Here is a 15,253-nt window from a genome sequence, read left to right as displayed (position 1 = left end):
GGGCAACACAGCATGCCCACAAAAGACAACCAGGGTTTGGGGAAATATAGGGTGAGTATAAGAGGGGTGTCAAGTTTGAGCAGGAGGTGGAGAAGGGGGAAGTACCTATCTCTGATCCATTAGACAGGTGCACCAGGCCTAAGCCCCTTTCCTCTCCTCACCCCTTTCCATGGTATTCATACCTGGCTTGCTTGCACAGCTCCTGGCTCAGCTGGCTGGCTTCTGAGGATCCCTTTGCTAGACACTTAACTACCCCCATGAACTTTACAGGGAGCCTTGGTGGCATGGAGATGCCTCACTCGGGGCCAAAAATTCCACTAAGTGGCAAGCTTCCTAGGAGGTAAGCATTGCTCTGCTCGGCCCAGCAACATCTAAATCCCTTTAAAATTAGCCTCTATGTGCCTAGAACAAGTTTGGCAGCAGTGCTGGCATTTTATGCAACGTGTCCATTTTGTATCTATTTCTGATCTGCCACATCCTGGTGAGGCTGCTTCTGAAATCTTTTTCTCCCAGAGTTAGTTCTTCCTTTTTCAGTTCTTGACAGTTGGATAGACTGCAGTTTTGTTTCCTTGTTCTGACCTGGTTAGTCTAAACACTTTTTGGCATAACAATGATCAGAATGACACAGTCACAGGATCATTGTCACTGACGCTGAGGGAGAAACAGAAATGAAGTTTCAAAGTCCAGTTTCTCTCTCTCTTCTCCAAGTCCGAGTGCACTGGCTGATAAGATCCATGGCATATGCTGAATCTCTCTTCTGTCTTTTAGTACAAGCCTTTTGCTTCCTGGGAGCAACTGGGAGCAACTTGGCTCACTGTTTTGTAAAGGAAACTTTTTTGCTGCTGGGCTAAATTTTCAAAGTACCTAAGTCACTTAGGAGCCCAGGTCACTTTTGAAAATGGAAATTAGGCTCCTCAGTCACTCAGGGTCTTTTGAAAACATTATCCATTGTATATTTGTAATGAAGTTGGGCCCAAATGGCACCTTTTAGATTTCATACTGGATTTCAACCCTCTCCCAAAATCCCAGGGTGTTTAGACTGGTGTTCAGAGGGTATGATTCAGGCATAGCTCTCGGGGGAAAAACTGTGAACTTCACTTCTTATTCATACTGCAAAGACATCACTAGCAGGTGTAGTCACACTGAAGTCAGTGGGACTGCTTGTGCAGGCACCTACTCACCAGTGTGAGTAAGGGGTTCACCATATGGTATGGACGTGTAACCCAGTCATAATGGAAACGTTCCCAAGGCCTGTTAAAATGCAAGGACAATTCAAAACCGTAACAAACTCCCAGAGCGGAATGGTGCATGCTGTTGGCCAAGTGCCCTGAAGGTTCCTTCCTAACCTTGAACCACTGGAGCTGTTACAAAAGATCCAAACCCTGCCTCTTCCAGCACACCCAGAGAAGCATGATCCTAAGAGATAAAGGGTGATCCTCATGCTCCAAAGTGAGGGAGTGGGGTAGAGGGCAGCAGGAGAATGAAGGTGGGTGGAAGGGAAGGAGAGACGGTGATAGCAGGAGAGTAGGCAAAGAGCAGATCAGATTGCGGGGGGGGGGGAGGCAGGAGGGAGGAATCAAGGCAGAAAAGAAGGAAGCGGGCCGAGGAAAGTAACCAGGGGGTGAGGAAAAGTGGGTTGGAGTGAAGGGAACAAGCCAGGCTGGGAGGGCCAGGCCGACGGGGAGGGGAGTTCAGCTAGGGGCGTGCCAAGAAGGAGGGCGAGCTGCTCCAGTGGGCGGGCCGGCAGCTGGGAGCGCCGAGCCAGTGGGGGTCGGTGCGTGTGAACCTTTCGCCTGCCCAGCCGATCGGAAGCCAGGTGCGTTCAGTGCGCCCCCTGGGCCGGGGAGCCCCGGGCAGACGCTGTGGGGGGGGGTCTGCCCGCTGCCACTTGGTGTGCTGGGGGGCGGGGGCTCAGCGGCCTTCCCCGCATGGCTCCGAACTTCAGCCTGAGCATCAGAGCTGGGCCCCAGGCGCAGAAGTTCAGCTCCGGGGCGCAACTTCCTCCGAGCGAGAGGGATCCCGAGCGGGTGCGGCCGGGGCCGGGGCCGGGGCTGGGGCTCTGCCTTTTTGGCTGAGGCTTGTAAGAGAAGGGGCCGGGGAGCAGCGATCAGTGCCTTGTGCTGTTGGCTCAGTGCTCTGCAAACTAGGCGGCTGTTTTCCTCGGGGATGATCGTGGTATTCTGGTGACTGCCAGTAAACGCTTTATTGCCCTGTGCACGCACTCGCAAGCAAATGAAGGGGGATTGGGGGGGGGACGGGACACGACTCCTCCTGTGACCGAAGGAACTCTCCCCACCCGTTTCTCCGTTCGTTTTAATAAGGCTGTTTTGCATGGGCAACATTGCTCCCTTCCCTAGGCATTTGCCGGACTGGGACTCATGTTTGTATATTTCAAAACAAACCAGACCCCTAGGGTTGTGTGGGTAAACCCGAAATGTTTTTAAGGAGTCTGCAAGCTACTTACAAATCTTCAGCTCTGGAATCAACAGGGCCCCAAATGATTTAAATGACTTTTTAAAAAAAAACAAAAAACCCTCCCCTGAGGATTCATTGCCCCGTCCCCACATGAATTAAACGAACTTTGAAAGTTAGTGTAATTACATGTGGAACTTTGGACCTGAGGAAGAACTCAGTGCTTGGAATGGTGTCAAGATGCAGGGTAAGGCAGTAATTCTTCTCGATGCTTTTTGCCATAAATGAATGAATTGTGTATATTTAAAAAAAAAAAAAAATTCAACCAAGGCAGCATGAATGTGAGTAAACTGACCTGTCCTTATGCCCATTGTGTACAGGGGTGTTGCAAGGAAAAGGCTGATAAAGAGCATTAGTATGAAATTGCAGAGTCACGGCCCTGGGCAAGTGCACCGGGGCGTTTGGAGATAAGAGGCACATGTCAGAATAGGAGTATTGTGCTAGAGTTGTGGCATTCTTTAGACAGATGAAAAGGAGGACTTGTGGCACCTTAGAGACTAACAAATTTATCAGAGCATAAGTTTTCATGAGCTACAGCTCACTTCAGATGGTGATTGTAGTGAGGTATGCAAAGTCCTTTTTGCGGGTTCAGAGAATGAGAAAGGATTGAGAATCAAAATAGGTGGTATGAGGAACTGCAGGGTTGAGGGGGCCCACAAGATCTTTATCCATCTGTGCAAGAGGGGAAAATGGTGGGGAACCACTGCTCTTGAGCTGCTGAGGCCATGTTGATATTATATGTTAAAATGTTTTTAAAATTGATTTAGGTATAAAACCCGCATGCAGAGACTCTTAAATCAATTTAAATGTGTTTATCTCAATCTAGTTTTAACTGATTCTTTATTCAGTCAAGATCAATTGATATAAGCCAATTTTAAACCAGTTTAAATGTGTCCACACTGTGGTTTTGCCCTAATTTAACTAAATGATCTGTAAAAGCACACACATAGTTAAACTAGTGCAATTTGGGCCTGATCTATGTGACACAGCTTACATGGATTTAATTGTGTTAGTATACACACTACAGCGTTGCTCCCACCGATGTAAGTGCCCTGTTACACCGACATAGTAACTCCACCTCCACGAGAGGCGTAGGGCTTATGTCAGTTTAATTATTGCGATGCTGTGTCTGTGTAGTCACAGCTTCATGCTAAAGCCCTGAAATTGACAAGAAAGCCAGGCAGCTAGAGCTGGCTGCCCCTGGCTCCCTGCTCAGGGAAGTGAGAAGCCCAGGTGGCTGCCCCTTGCTCCGCACAGTGAACAGGGAGGCAAGAGCCTGGGGGGGGGGGGAGGGCAGCTGGGTTCCCAGTGGGGAGCTGAGAGCCCTGGATCTCAGCATGCTGCCCCTCTTCAGTTGACAGACTGGCATGAGTTAGCATGGTTCTGCTCCCAGCATGGACAAGATCTCTGAGATCTTCTCATTTGCCCACTCTTAGTAACCGGCACATGGAATGTAAGAGCTTTGTGGAATCCAGTCAATTCTTAGGGTATGTCTACACTGCAATTAAAACACCTGCCGCTGGCCCATGTTGGCTCACTTGGGCTCGGGCTGCGGGATTATAAAACTTCAGGGTAGATGTTCGGGCTGGAGCCTGGGCTCTGAGATCCCATAAAGGGGGAAGGTCTAAGAACCCAGGCTCCAGTCCAAGCCTGAACGTCTACCCTGCAGCCCAAGCCCTGTGAGCCTGAGTCAGCTGACATGAGCTGGCGACGGCCGTGCTGTGAGTCTTCTATCACAATGTAGACGTACCCTAAGGTTATGTCCACAGTAAGGAAAAAAGGTGTTAAAATCCTAGTAAAGACAAGACAGTTGGAGTTTTACCATAAGTTAGCAGGTCAAGGTAAAGCTCCTCCATAGTGTTTTCCTGGATCTAATAACACATGTGAAAATTGCAAACTGTCTTGTCTTCACTAGGATTTTAATGCATAAGAATTCACCTTTCCTTCCATCCTTCCCAACAGCCCCATGAATAGACACTTAATAGACACTTGGAGCTTCTGAGATCAGTTTTCACAAATAGGGAAAATAGGTGAATACAGTGTTATAGTGAGCACTGGTTGTGACTCCTATATTTAGGACTATTATGACCCTTTCTTTGAGAAACTATCATACCTCTGTTGTTTGCAACAGGCCTTGGGTATTCAGCAGGCTGCAGAAGTGCCCTTTTTCATTTTTCTCTTTTTTACAGTCCCATGAAATTCTGTTAATCTTTGCTGAGAGACAAAAGGTTAAAGAATCACTATTTCCTTTCTCTCACTAACGTTTTCTTGAGAGACTGTTGCGAGCATGCCACATTGTACTGGGCACATCTGAGAGCTGTTATAGTGGTGTGTTGGGGAAAGGGTGCTGGAGTGGGTTTGGCTCCTTCACCTCCAGACCTAGCATTTGGCCCCAGTGATCTGGGCCCCAGTCTGGGAGCACCGTATGGAGTAGAGGCCCTACCACCACCTAATGAATGTGTGGGACAATGGACAGACACTGGCTGATCTGGGTGCCCCCATCCACCAACTGTGGACACAGCTGCTCATGTCCCACAAAACTGGGGATGATAATAGACTTCTGCTTCTAGCTAATGCAGTTCTGTAGTTCAAGTAGAAGCAGTCTATGCTGCAATGCTGAAGGTTCAGGCCAAGATGGTTATGTATAATAGAACTTTTTCTCTCTTTTGTAAAAAAATAAAGACCGACGCTGCGAAATCACCTACAAAAGAGCTGTGCTAAAAAATAATAATTGAAAGTTAGGAAATGCCAGATTTACAGTTGCCCCTGCAATCTTACTTTGACCCCCTGGTGTGTGTGTATTCTGATAAAGTCTTTAATTACATTATCACATACTATTTTTCCTACAGGACCCCTGCCTCCTTCAATGCATAGGTTGTTTGCATGAGGGGTCAGAATTATGGCAACCACAAATTTAACCTTTACTAACTTTCAAGTGCATGATTTTGCAACCCAAATAATAGTGGCCTTAATGTAGATTTTTGTTGGTGGTGGGGTTTTTTTGTTGTTGTTGTTTTGTTTTTGGTTAGGGACTATAGGTCCATCAAGGATCCTCCTGATATTATAAGCCACCTGACTTTTCTCTTGTGATTTATGAACAGAAAACCTTAAGCAAAATAACTCTTCAGATTATTCTTTGGGGGAGGGACGGTCTTTTGCAGAATACTTGTACAGTGTTTAGCACGATGGGGCCTCCACCTCATCCAAGGAGCCTAGGCAGTACTGCAATACAAATGTTTTAGTTAATCTTGATTATTTTATGTAATTTATAGTTCTGACATAATGTTCCATCCTCGCCAGAGCATTATGCAGTTGAGAGCAATCTCCTTGGAACTCCTTTAAAAAGCCTTGGGAAAAGAATTAACAGTTGCCTATGAATCTTGCCCGTATGCTCAGGGTTTAGCTGATCGCCATATTTGGGGTTGGGAAGGAATTTTCCCCAGGGCAGATTGGAAGAGGCCCTGGAGGTTTTTCGCCTTCTTCTGTAGCATGGGGCACGGGTCACTTGCTGGAGGATTCTCTGCTCCTTGAAGTCTTTAAAACCACGATTTGAGGACTTCAATAGCTCAGACATAGGTGAGAGGTTTTTCGCAGGAGTGGTGGGTGAAATTCTGTGGCCTGCGTTGTGCAGGAGGTCAGACTAGATGATCATAATGGTCCCTTCTGACCTTGGTATCTATGAATCTATTCTTTTCTCATTAACCAACTTTTTTTTTTTTTTTAGTGTATTCTTTTCCTGCAAACGGTGGTAAAGCCTGTTCTTAATTCTTTCTAAAGGGATAAAATACTTAGGCAAGTTTTGTTTTGATTACAAAGCAGGGTCAGTATGTCCCTGAGTAGATGGAAATGAAGCAGTTACCTTCAAATACTGATAATCCACTCAAATATGTGAATAGCTTTATTGCAAAAAATAAGATACTCATGTCTATTATATAAAGATCATACTAATACATATAGTATGTTGCTGATACTTTTAAGTAAAAATAAAATAATTCTTCAACCCAGAAGAGACCTATTTCTGGCTACCATCATGTGACCTATTTCTGGCTACCATCATGTTTCCGATTCCTAAACAATTTAGAAAAACAAAAAATACCAAATCGAATGCTTCTGTTCTTTACAGGGTACAAGCAGTTTATATGTGGGGAGGGGAAGGGAGAGTGAGTGAGTGAGTGTGTGTGTGTGTGAGTGAGAGACAGACAGACAGACAAACACACAAGACAATGACTCACTAAAAGCACAAATACTTTGTTAGTCTCTAAGGTGCCACAAGTACTCCTTTTCTTTTTGTTTTTAGTATAAATGTTAATTTGTATGTATAAGTATTTTAAGAGTGTATTGGCAGTTACCCATGCCTTCCCTGCTCACACTTAAAGGTCACCAACAAAGCAGAGTGGGGAGGAATGGATTAGCACCCTGCTTCTTATACCAAAGACTGAAGTTCTCTTTTTTGGGGTGGAGGGAGTGGTTTAGTTCTGCATTTTTTTTTTTTTTTAAATAAATAGAATCACAAAAATGCAGGGCTGGAAGGAATCTCAAGAGGTATCTAGTCCATCCCACCCATCTGAGGCAGGATTAAATATACTTAGACCATCCCGGACAAGTGTCTGTCTAACCTGTTCTTTAAAATCTCCAGTTATGGGGATTTCACAACCTCCCTCAGCTAACCTGTTCTAGTACTTCACTAACCTTATAGTTTTTCCTGGTATTTAACCTACATTTCCTTGCTGCAAACTATGCTAATTACTTCTTGTCCTGTCTTCAGTGGACATGGAGAACGATTGATCACTGTCCTCTTTGTAATGACCTTTCACATATTTGAAGACTGTTATGTCCCCTCTTTGTCTTCCTTTAGGTCTTGTCTTCTGGTGTTCACACTCTTTTTTCTACTTTTGCTTTTTGTAATGTAATGACTGTACTAGCAAGCAAGTTTACTTAAAATATCTGCTCAATGTGCAGCACCAGTCAGCAAAGCTACAGAATGCCCAGACCTGGAAAAGAGCTCTCTGTAGCTGCAAAGCTTGTCTCTTTCACCAATAGTAATTGGTCCAATAAGATATTTACATGGCTACAACAATGCTGTAAACAGAATGTTAAGAACAGTTTGGAAAGGGATAAATAATAAAACGGATAATATGATGATATTGCATTGTGTATATATATCTATGATACACCCACACCTTGAATACTGCATGCAGTCTGGTTGCCCCGTCTCAAAAAAGATATATTAGAGTTGGAAAAGGTACAGAGAAGGCCAACAAGAATGATTACGGGTATGAAACATAAGAGGAAGAGATTAAAAAGATTCGGACTGTTCATCTTAGAAAAGAGGTGGGCTATGATAGAGGTCTATACAGTCATGAATGGTGTGGAGAAAGTGAATAGGAAAGTGTTGTTTACCCCTTCACAGAACACAAGAACCCAATGAAGTTTGTAGACAGCAGATTCAAACCAACATAAGAAAGTACTGCTTCACACAGTGCATAGTCAGCCTGTGGAATTCATTGCCAGGGATGTTGTGAAGGCCAAAAGTGTAACTGGGCTCAAAAAAAGAATGAGATAAGTTCATGGAGGATAGGTCCATCAACGGCTATTGGCCGAGATGGTCAAGGATGCAACCCTGTGCTCTGAGTATCCCTAAACATCTGACTGCCAAAACCTGGGAGTGGACAACAGGGGGATGGGTCACTCGATAATTGTCCTGTTCTTTTAAGCATCTGGCACCCCTCACTGGGTTATATAGACCATTGGTCTGACCCTGTACGGCCATTCTTATGATCCTGTGGATATTTATGGGAAAAACAAGTTGTAAATAAGTGTTTTTGGGAAGCATATTTTGAACTTACGAATATAAGAACTTGTTCCAGAAAGATCATGCAATAAAAGTTACACTCACCCAGTCAGGCAATAGACAGTACCATGTAACCAGCCATAGCTATCCAACGTATTTTGATTTATTTCCAGAAATAAATTGTTTGGTGAATAATCTTGAATAACAAATAAATTCAATCATCCTATTTGTGGACAAAACAGAAAAAGTGGCTAAAGTTTCAAATATTCCACCAGAAAATATGAAATAGCTTTGATAATTCTGATTTTTGCCTGGGACACTTGGTTTACCACTCATACTCTTAAAATCTAAACACACAAAATAGCATGGAATCTCTGACAAGAAGTTGTTAGAACTTAATACTGTATAACTTCTGTAAGAGAGTGCCTTAGTCCCTATCTGCCACTACAGTGCCCTGTAATGCTATGTTGGCGTATCTGTTTTGTTCTGACTCAAGAACCACCCCAACACAACTTCTTACAGCTCATAGGAGTGTTCTTCGGGGCCTCTGATCCAAGTAGACCTAAGTCTCTACAGTGTGTTCTTGATGAAAACAAGACTGATTAGATACATTTCTTCTCCTGTCTTTTCTTCCAATGATGGTCTGGTGGAGACTTTTGATAACCCATATCTATATCCTGAGCAGGCTCAAGTGCATGCAACTTTAATTATCCGGCTAGTAATAAAAGTCCATTTTATGATCTTAAGTGGAAAGATAAACTTAGGACTGTCTCATCATACCCTCTGAACTTGTTAGGGAAAAGACATTGAAGATGTCAGTCTAACTTCGTGTCCAGGGGAAAGTCTTGACTGTGTTTATAGTGCTGATGTCTGAAGGTGTATTACGTTCTGTAATGAAACTGTTTTTATTTGTGTGGTTGGTTGTTAAATGTTTTGGCTGTATATTTTCATGCCTCAATGAACAATTCCTTGAAAAGGAGAACTGTAGGGCACCAAGAGGACTTTAGAGTTACAGCCTAGTGAAGATAGAGGGATTTGGTGTAGAGGTATTAAGTTTCAGCCTTAATTATGGCATCGCTACAGCGCTGCTAAGGAAAGCTGTTCTAGTGAATGTATCATCATACTTCTATTTGTTACACTCTTGGCCTAAATTTTTTCTTGTAGGTCTTCAGTGAGATACGCAGAAATGGCTGAACTTTCCCAGCTAATTGACAGCGAGGTGTTCCTGGCTTATGCTACCTATACAACCATTGTCCTTTTAAAAATGATGCTAATGAGTGTTATAACAGCATACTTCAGAATGACAAGAAAGGTAAAAAAACAGGGATGTAATGTGGCAGAACCGGTTGAGATTCACATAAAAATACAAAAGTATCAAAAGTATCTCTTCCCTTTTCTGCTTTAAATACTGATTTTTTAATTATTATTCTAATAATATTCAGTTACTTTCCTTAGTCTGATGGTGCTTCAGTTAATGTCACTAATGGAAAATGCCTACCACTGTAATTACAAGGCAGTCTCTTTTACAGACACATTTGAGTTACTGTATCTCTCTGCTCCTGAAACTATTCCATTCTTCTGTATAGAAATCCTTTCTCACTGGTGGATTCTCTCTCGTTGCCCAGAACACGCTGTCTCTTGAGCACGCACCTTATAAAGCAGATGTTGTGTGATTTTTGTGTCAAGCTAACCAAAGAATAATTGGGGGTGGGAGGGTGGGGAGGAAATACACCTCTTTCCAAGCTGTGTGTTTTGCAGTATTCAGTCTGGAAGTAACAAAGGACTATATAATTACCTGAGAGGAGAGGTAACAGCCTCCTAACGAGTTAAAGGCCGATGGGAGGGGAGAAGCCCACCTGGCTACTGCTGCCACATGGGAATCCGAGGGAAGAAAGCAAGCAAGCTGGCAGCAATTATACCTACCATCTCTTCTAGATGGCTTCCCAGACCAGTCACATCACTTCTGTCTTGGCAAGGTTGGGCTTCCGTCAGCTTCTGCTCTCCTCCAGCCCTCACTGTAACTGCGGCCTCATCCACACACACAAATTGTATCACTTTAAGCTATACTGTACTGGTATAGTTAGAGCAGTACAGCTCTACTCGTGTGGACACAGATATACAGCTCCTTTATACCAATATGACTATTCCCAAATGGGAATAAGCTGTACTGGTATAAGGCACCATTTTTACCAGTATATCTGCTTCCACACTAGGGCATGTAGCATTATAACTACATAGGGGAAAAAAAACCCTACCCCCTCCCTCACGTAGTTATACTAGTACAAAAGCTGTTATGTAGACTAGGCCTGATTTTCAGGTTTGGCATTTTAAAAGGCTTTGGTGCATGTATGTAACGTCAGTTAGGATTACTGGGATGTTAGGGACGTTCTTTAAGAGAACACTTACACCAAGCTGCAGGAAGGTTTTATGTCTTAGCAAGAAGAGCTGCATTTTTTCTAATGCATTTGGTTGGGGTGTGTGTTTGTTTGAACAGGCCTTTAGTAACCCAGAAGATACAGCAACGTTTGGCAAAGGTGAGAATGCTAAGAAGTTCCTGCGGACTGACCCAGACGTTGAACGTGTGCGCAGGTAACACCACAGAAGTCTATCAGAATGATTCTTGGATAGCAGAATAAAGCTATTTTATAGAATTATTTACAGGCCATTCTCTCTAGGTCCCATATATATTTCGTTTTGGTTTTTTTATGTGGTAATCTAATGGAACAAGTGTCTAAAAAGAACATAACCGGATCAGCAGATGTATTAAATAATATGTGAATAAATATATAAAATTAACTACCTGGGTGGGCAAGGGCCCTGATTGTGGATGAAAGCCTGATCCTGAACAATATCCGATGTGTGTATGAATTGGGGGGTGGGATTGTAAACCACGCTTAAAAACTGGACTGAACTTTAGTGGGTTATAGTAAGTATAAATATGCTTCTTGTGCAACTTACACAGGAACAGCTGTGATTTCTGACCTTTCCTTTTCAACTCTTGCTATAAAGCAAAGGAAATTGTGGGGAAGAGGAATAGGTGTATTACCTATTAAAATCATGGAATTCAAGATAGTATCACAGGCCCCGCCCGGCAAGGTGTTGTACTGAGTGGGAGTTGAGGCCTCTTCTTTCTTTGCATAATGGAATCCATAGGTTACCTACCCTTGCACTAGTTATACAGGAAGATGGATCAGTCTTGTGGTCCTATACTCTGTTTAAAAAAAAAATGGTAATGTGTCACTTAGCAATGTATTAGAATTTAAGAGCATTTCCATTCTGCCCTGAGCCTTTCTCTAGGGGCTGAATATTGCTTTGAAACTTTTTTTTGCTTTTATTTAGTTTGCGGTGACATTCCTCTATACTCTCACAAAAATATTACTTACAGATACTTTTTGACAAACCATTGCTAATCCCCTGCTGTCGTCCCCCCCCAAAAAAGAAAATTTTTAATTTCATTCGGCTTTCATGAAGACTAGTGGCTTATGTGGTATAGTAAAAAAAATAAAATAAAATAAAGCAAAAGGGATTTTATCAATATAAAAATAGCTAATAAACATGGCCCACAACTCCTTCTCCTAATGGCTTTAATATGAAGTTATGTCTTTATTCCCACCGCTGGGGAGCAAGCTACCAAATGTCAGTGATGGGGAAGACTCTTTTAACATAAGCAACAAGACTCGTTGGAACCATCGCTAGGAATCAAATGCATCCTTGCAAAGGTAGATTTATGTAGAGAGGATTCCACTTATCCTGATATTAGCAATTTCCAGTTAATGGCAACATATTGCTGGGAACCAATCCCATCCCATTAACATCGCTGTGAATGGGATTTGGATATTGGCACCGGTTTACTACCAACTCTTTTGGGAAGAAAGCCCCCAGCTGAGGGAAGGTTTGTGAGGCAACAGCCAAGAAAGGAAGTGCTGGGACAACTTCCGTCGCTTCAGCCCTGCAAACTTGTGGCCAGTGCTCAGCTGTCCCAGCTCCTGGGGAACTGTATGCAGGGAAGGAAGTGCTGGGACTTGCTGAGCCCTGATGCCTAGAGAGCACAGGGAGAAGTACGGTGTGGCCCCATCGCCCCTGCTCCATGTAGAAAGCCCTGGCATCTGGGCTGCAGCCTTCCTTCTTACCACTGTAGGGCTGCAGCCAGGAAAGGCATGTCCCAGCACTACCTTCTCTAGCTGCAGCCTCGCAAACTGGCAGACTGCTTATTAGCACCTGCTGGATGGTAGCAATTTTTTCCTGGCAATGGAGGGATTTTTAATAAGTGGAATCTACTGTAGTTCCCTGAAGTCTGTTCTGAGAGGCCACTAAAGAGTCCAGGGCAATTATTTATAAGCCTGGGGATTTTCCCTGAGGACACTGGCCAAAAGTTCCCCCTCTCCCCCTCTGTTGTACGTAGAGTTGTTTGCTAGGTGTGCACTTGGATGATGGTCACAAAAGTGGCTGCATTTCAGTGAGAAGTCATTCCTGTACGTGTATAGCTTCAAAAAGATGAAAAGGGCCATGTGAAAGTAGAATATTAACTTTACTACCATAGTAAATTGTCCATGTAGGATACACTGTTATTTTAAAAAAACAACAACAAACAACCTATTAGAATTACACACACAAATCAGTGTTAAAATTCTGTCCTAAGCCCCCCCTCCCCCGAAGCCATAGACAGAGCCATAACTAGGCATTTTAGCACCCGGGGTGAGCAAGCATATTTATGCCCCCTACTGTTCTCCCCCACCCCCCATTATTTTTCTACCCCCATGGCTTTCCACCCTGGTTATGGCCCTGGCCATTGATTCCAGTGTTGGTGCTTCCACAGAACAGTTAACTCACGCCAGGTCAACTTACTCAATTAACATTGCAACACACATTCTTTTTACAACCGTGGTTAACTTCATATGCTCTCGGCAGACAGTTATTATGGGTTTTTTCTTTTGCAAACTGCATGACAACTGAAGAATGAAGCATACTGTAAGAGTGATTTAGCTTTAGTTGGATTTATTAGTATAAGAAGAGGCCTAATGACATTTCTATGTTTAATGCATATTTTGAGTCTGTTTCTGCTTTTAGGATAAAAATCAATGCAGACAGTTCCTAATCTGTTACTGGTGGGCAGGGAACCCTAAAATTATTAGTGGTCATGTCAAACAGCAAGGCTCTTGTTTGAATTAAATTTTCCCATAGTTGTGGAATGAGAGGAAGAGTTCTAAGGGCAGGTGTGGAAGAGCATTTTCAGATCTGGGGTTTTGGTTGGGGCCCATTTCAAATAGTTTGATTTATGGCATCAAAATAACAATAGCTGAAAATGGTGTGGCCTAGCATTGGAGAATAGGAACAAACAGGACGCTCATTAGGTCAGAGTGCTCAAAAAAGAATGTTCTGCAAGATGGCTATTAAAGTACTTTCTAAAGAAATCGTTAGACCGACTATCCAACACAGCTTTAATATTTTGGACTGCTTTTCAGTTCAATTGTACCTCCAATGCACTCCAGACAGGTATAAAATTTAAAATACAAAATAAAAGCCAAGGGGGAAGGGAAGGGAATTGAGGGACATGTAACGGTAGAAAATATGTTTTTCATATTAACTTTGCTGAGACTATGCATGTACATAAAGATAAATGTGTGTTAGTGTGGTCCTTAATTGTTAACCCTGCTTTTGAAGATGCAGTAAAACTTTCTAAGTCTTTTTTAAACCAGTGCTTTATTCTGCAAAGTGTAACACTGTACAACAACTTTCTTTCCCCAGAGGCCACCTGAACGACCTAGAAAACATTGTCCCATTTATTGGCATTGGTCTGCTCTATGCCCTGAGTGGCCCTGCTCTGTCCACAGCTTTGCTGCACTTCAGGATCTTCGTAGGGGCTAGAATCTTTCACACTATCGCGTATTTGACACCTCTCCCCCAGCCTTGCAGAGGCTTGTCTTGGGCAGCTGGGTATGCAGTTACTATCTCAATGGCATACAGGCTGCTGACAACTGGATTGTACCTGTAACTAGAACACAGCCTCATCACCCCCTCGACATTCCACATGGAGTTTCTAACAGTGCATTAGATTAAACATGGCTATCTTAAACGAACTGTCTAATTTTTGTAACAATTTTTACATGGTGGCTAGGGCTGCATTTTTAACAAAGAGGCTCTTCATTCCTGTTTGAAATGTTTCTCTTCAAAGCAAAAAAATTTCCCTCCTCATGTCTTCTCTATTCAGTCTGCTTTGCCAAAAAACATTAGTTTGAATGTTCTCTCTGTGATTTGTTGAAGGCTTAAGATTCTGAAAATATGACAGTGCTGTATCGATAACATGTGTGGTGATTTTCTACAGATGCATTCTTTTGGGCTGTATCTCCGAAGCCTAAATCAATAAAGACAAGGAAAAAAAAGTGTGTTTTGAATTTTTGTTTTTATTTTGACTCCTCTAACTGCAGCCAGCAAATAGGATGTCACAATGAATCAGAGAGAGATTCAAATCACACAGTTCTTTGAGGAATGTTTACCTTAATAATAAGATATAGCAAGTAATGCCAGGCCTTGTAAAGAATTTTTGATGAAATTGGTATTGGTGTAATCCACTATGGGATTGAAAAATGAAACTCCAGCAGGTCAATTTTCTCGGGCTAATAGCATATTTAATATATTGTGTATATATGTTTTTTTCTGGGCGAGGTCCTGTTTTGTTACACAGGTGAAAATTTGAATTAACTTTTTGGAGTTACTCCAGATTTATGGCTGTGTAGCAGCCCTTTTGAGGAGGCTCTGTCTTCACAATGGGAAAGATCCACATAAGAGAAGGAGCTAGATTTTTGCTTATGTGTATTCCCAGACAATACATAGGTGGCTCTATTGAATGCATATGTTGTGGTGTGTTTCAAAAATAGATCAATAATGGAAGATCTTGCTCTGAAAGTGCAGAGTAAAGCTTAAACTTGCTGCTGATGATAATCTGAATGTGTGAATGTCACAAATGTTTCATACAATACCAAAGCAGTGCTT

The 15,253-nt window shown here is 42.8% G+C and overlaps 1 protein-coding gene across 2 annotated transcripts; it reads left to right on the top strand.

Moving 5' to 3' along the window:
• The first annotated feature begins 1,668 nt into the window (after nt 1-1,668).
• MGST1 (microsomal glutathione S-transferase 1) lies at nt 1,669-14,646 on the top strand. 2 transcript variants are annotated; one of them, XM_077826701.1, is made up of 4 exons: nt 1,669-1,816; nt 9,428-9,575; nt 10,758-10,852; nt 14,009-14,646. In XM_077826701.1, exons 2-4 carry the CDS (start codon nt 9,450-9,452, stop codon nt 14,253-14,255), a joined length of 468 nt encoding a protein of 155 aa, XP_077682827.1. In that variant the 5' UTR covers nt 1,669-1,816; nt 9,428-9,449; the 3' UTR covers nt 14,256-14,646. The 2 variants fall into 2 exon arrangements, with proteins under 2 accessions (XP_077682827.1, XP_077682836.1); XM_077826710.1 differs by lacking the exon at nt 1,669-1,816 and adding an exon at nt 1,935-2,659.
• Nucleotides 14,647-15,253: the final 607 nt, after the last annotated feature.

Source organism: Eretmochelys imbricata, chromosome 1 (assembly GCF_965152235.1).
Source record: "Eretmochelys imbricata isolate rEreImb1 chromosome 1, rEreImb1.hap1, whole genome shotgun sequence".
Taxonomy (NCBI): domain Eukaryota; kingdom Metazoa; phylum Chordata; order Testudines; family Cheloniidae; genus Eretmochelys; species Eretmochelys imbricata.
This window is presented reverse-complemented; position numbering and strand designations above follow the sequence as displayed.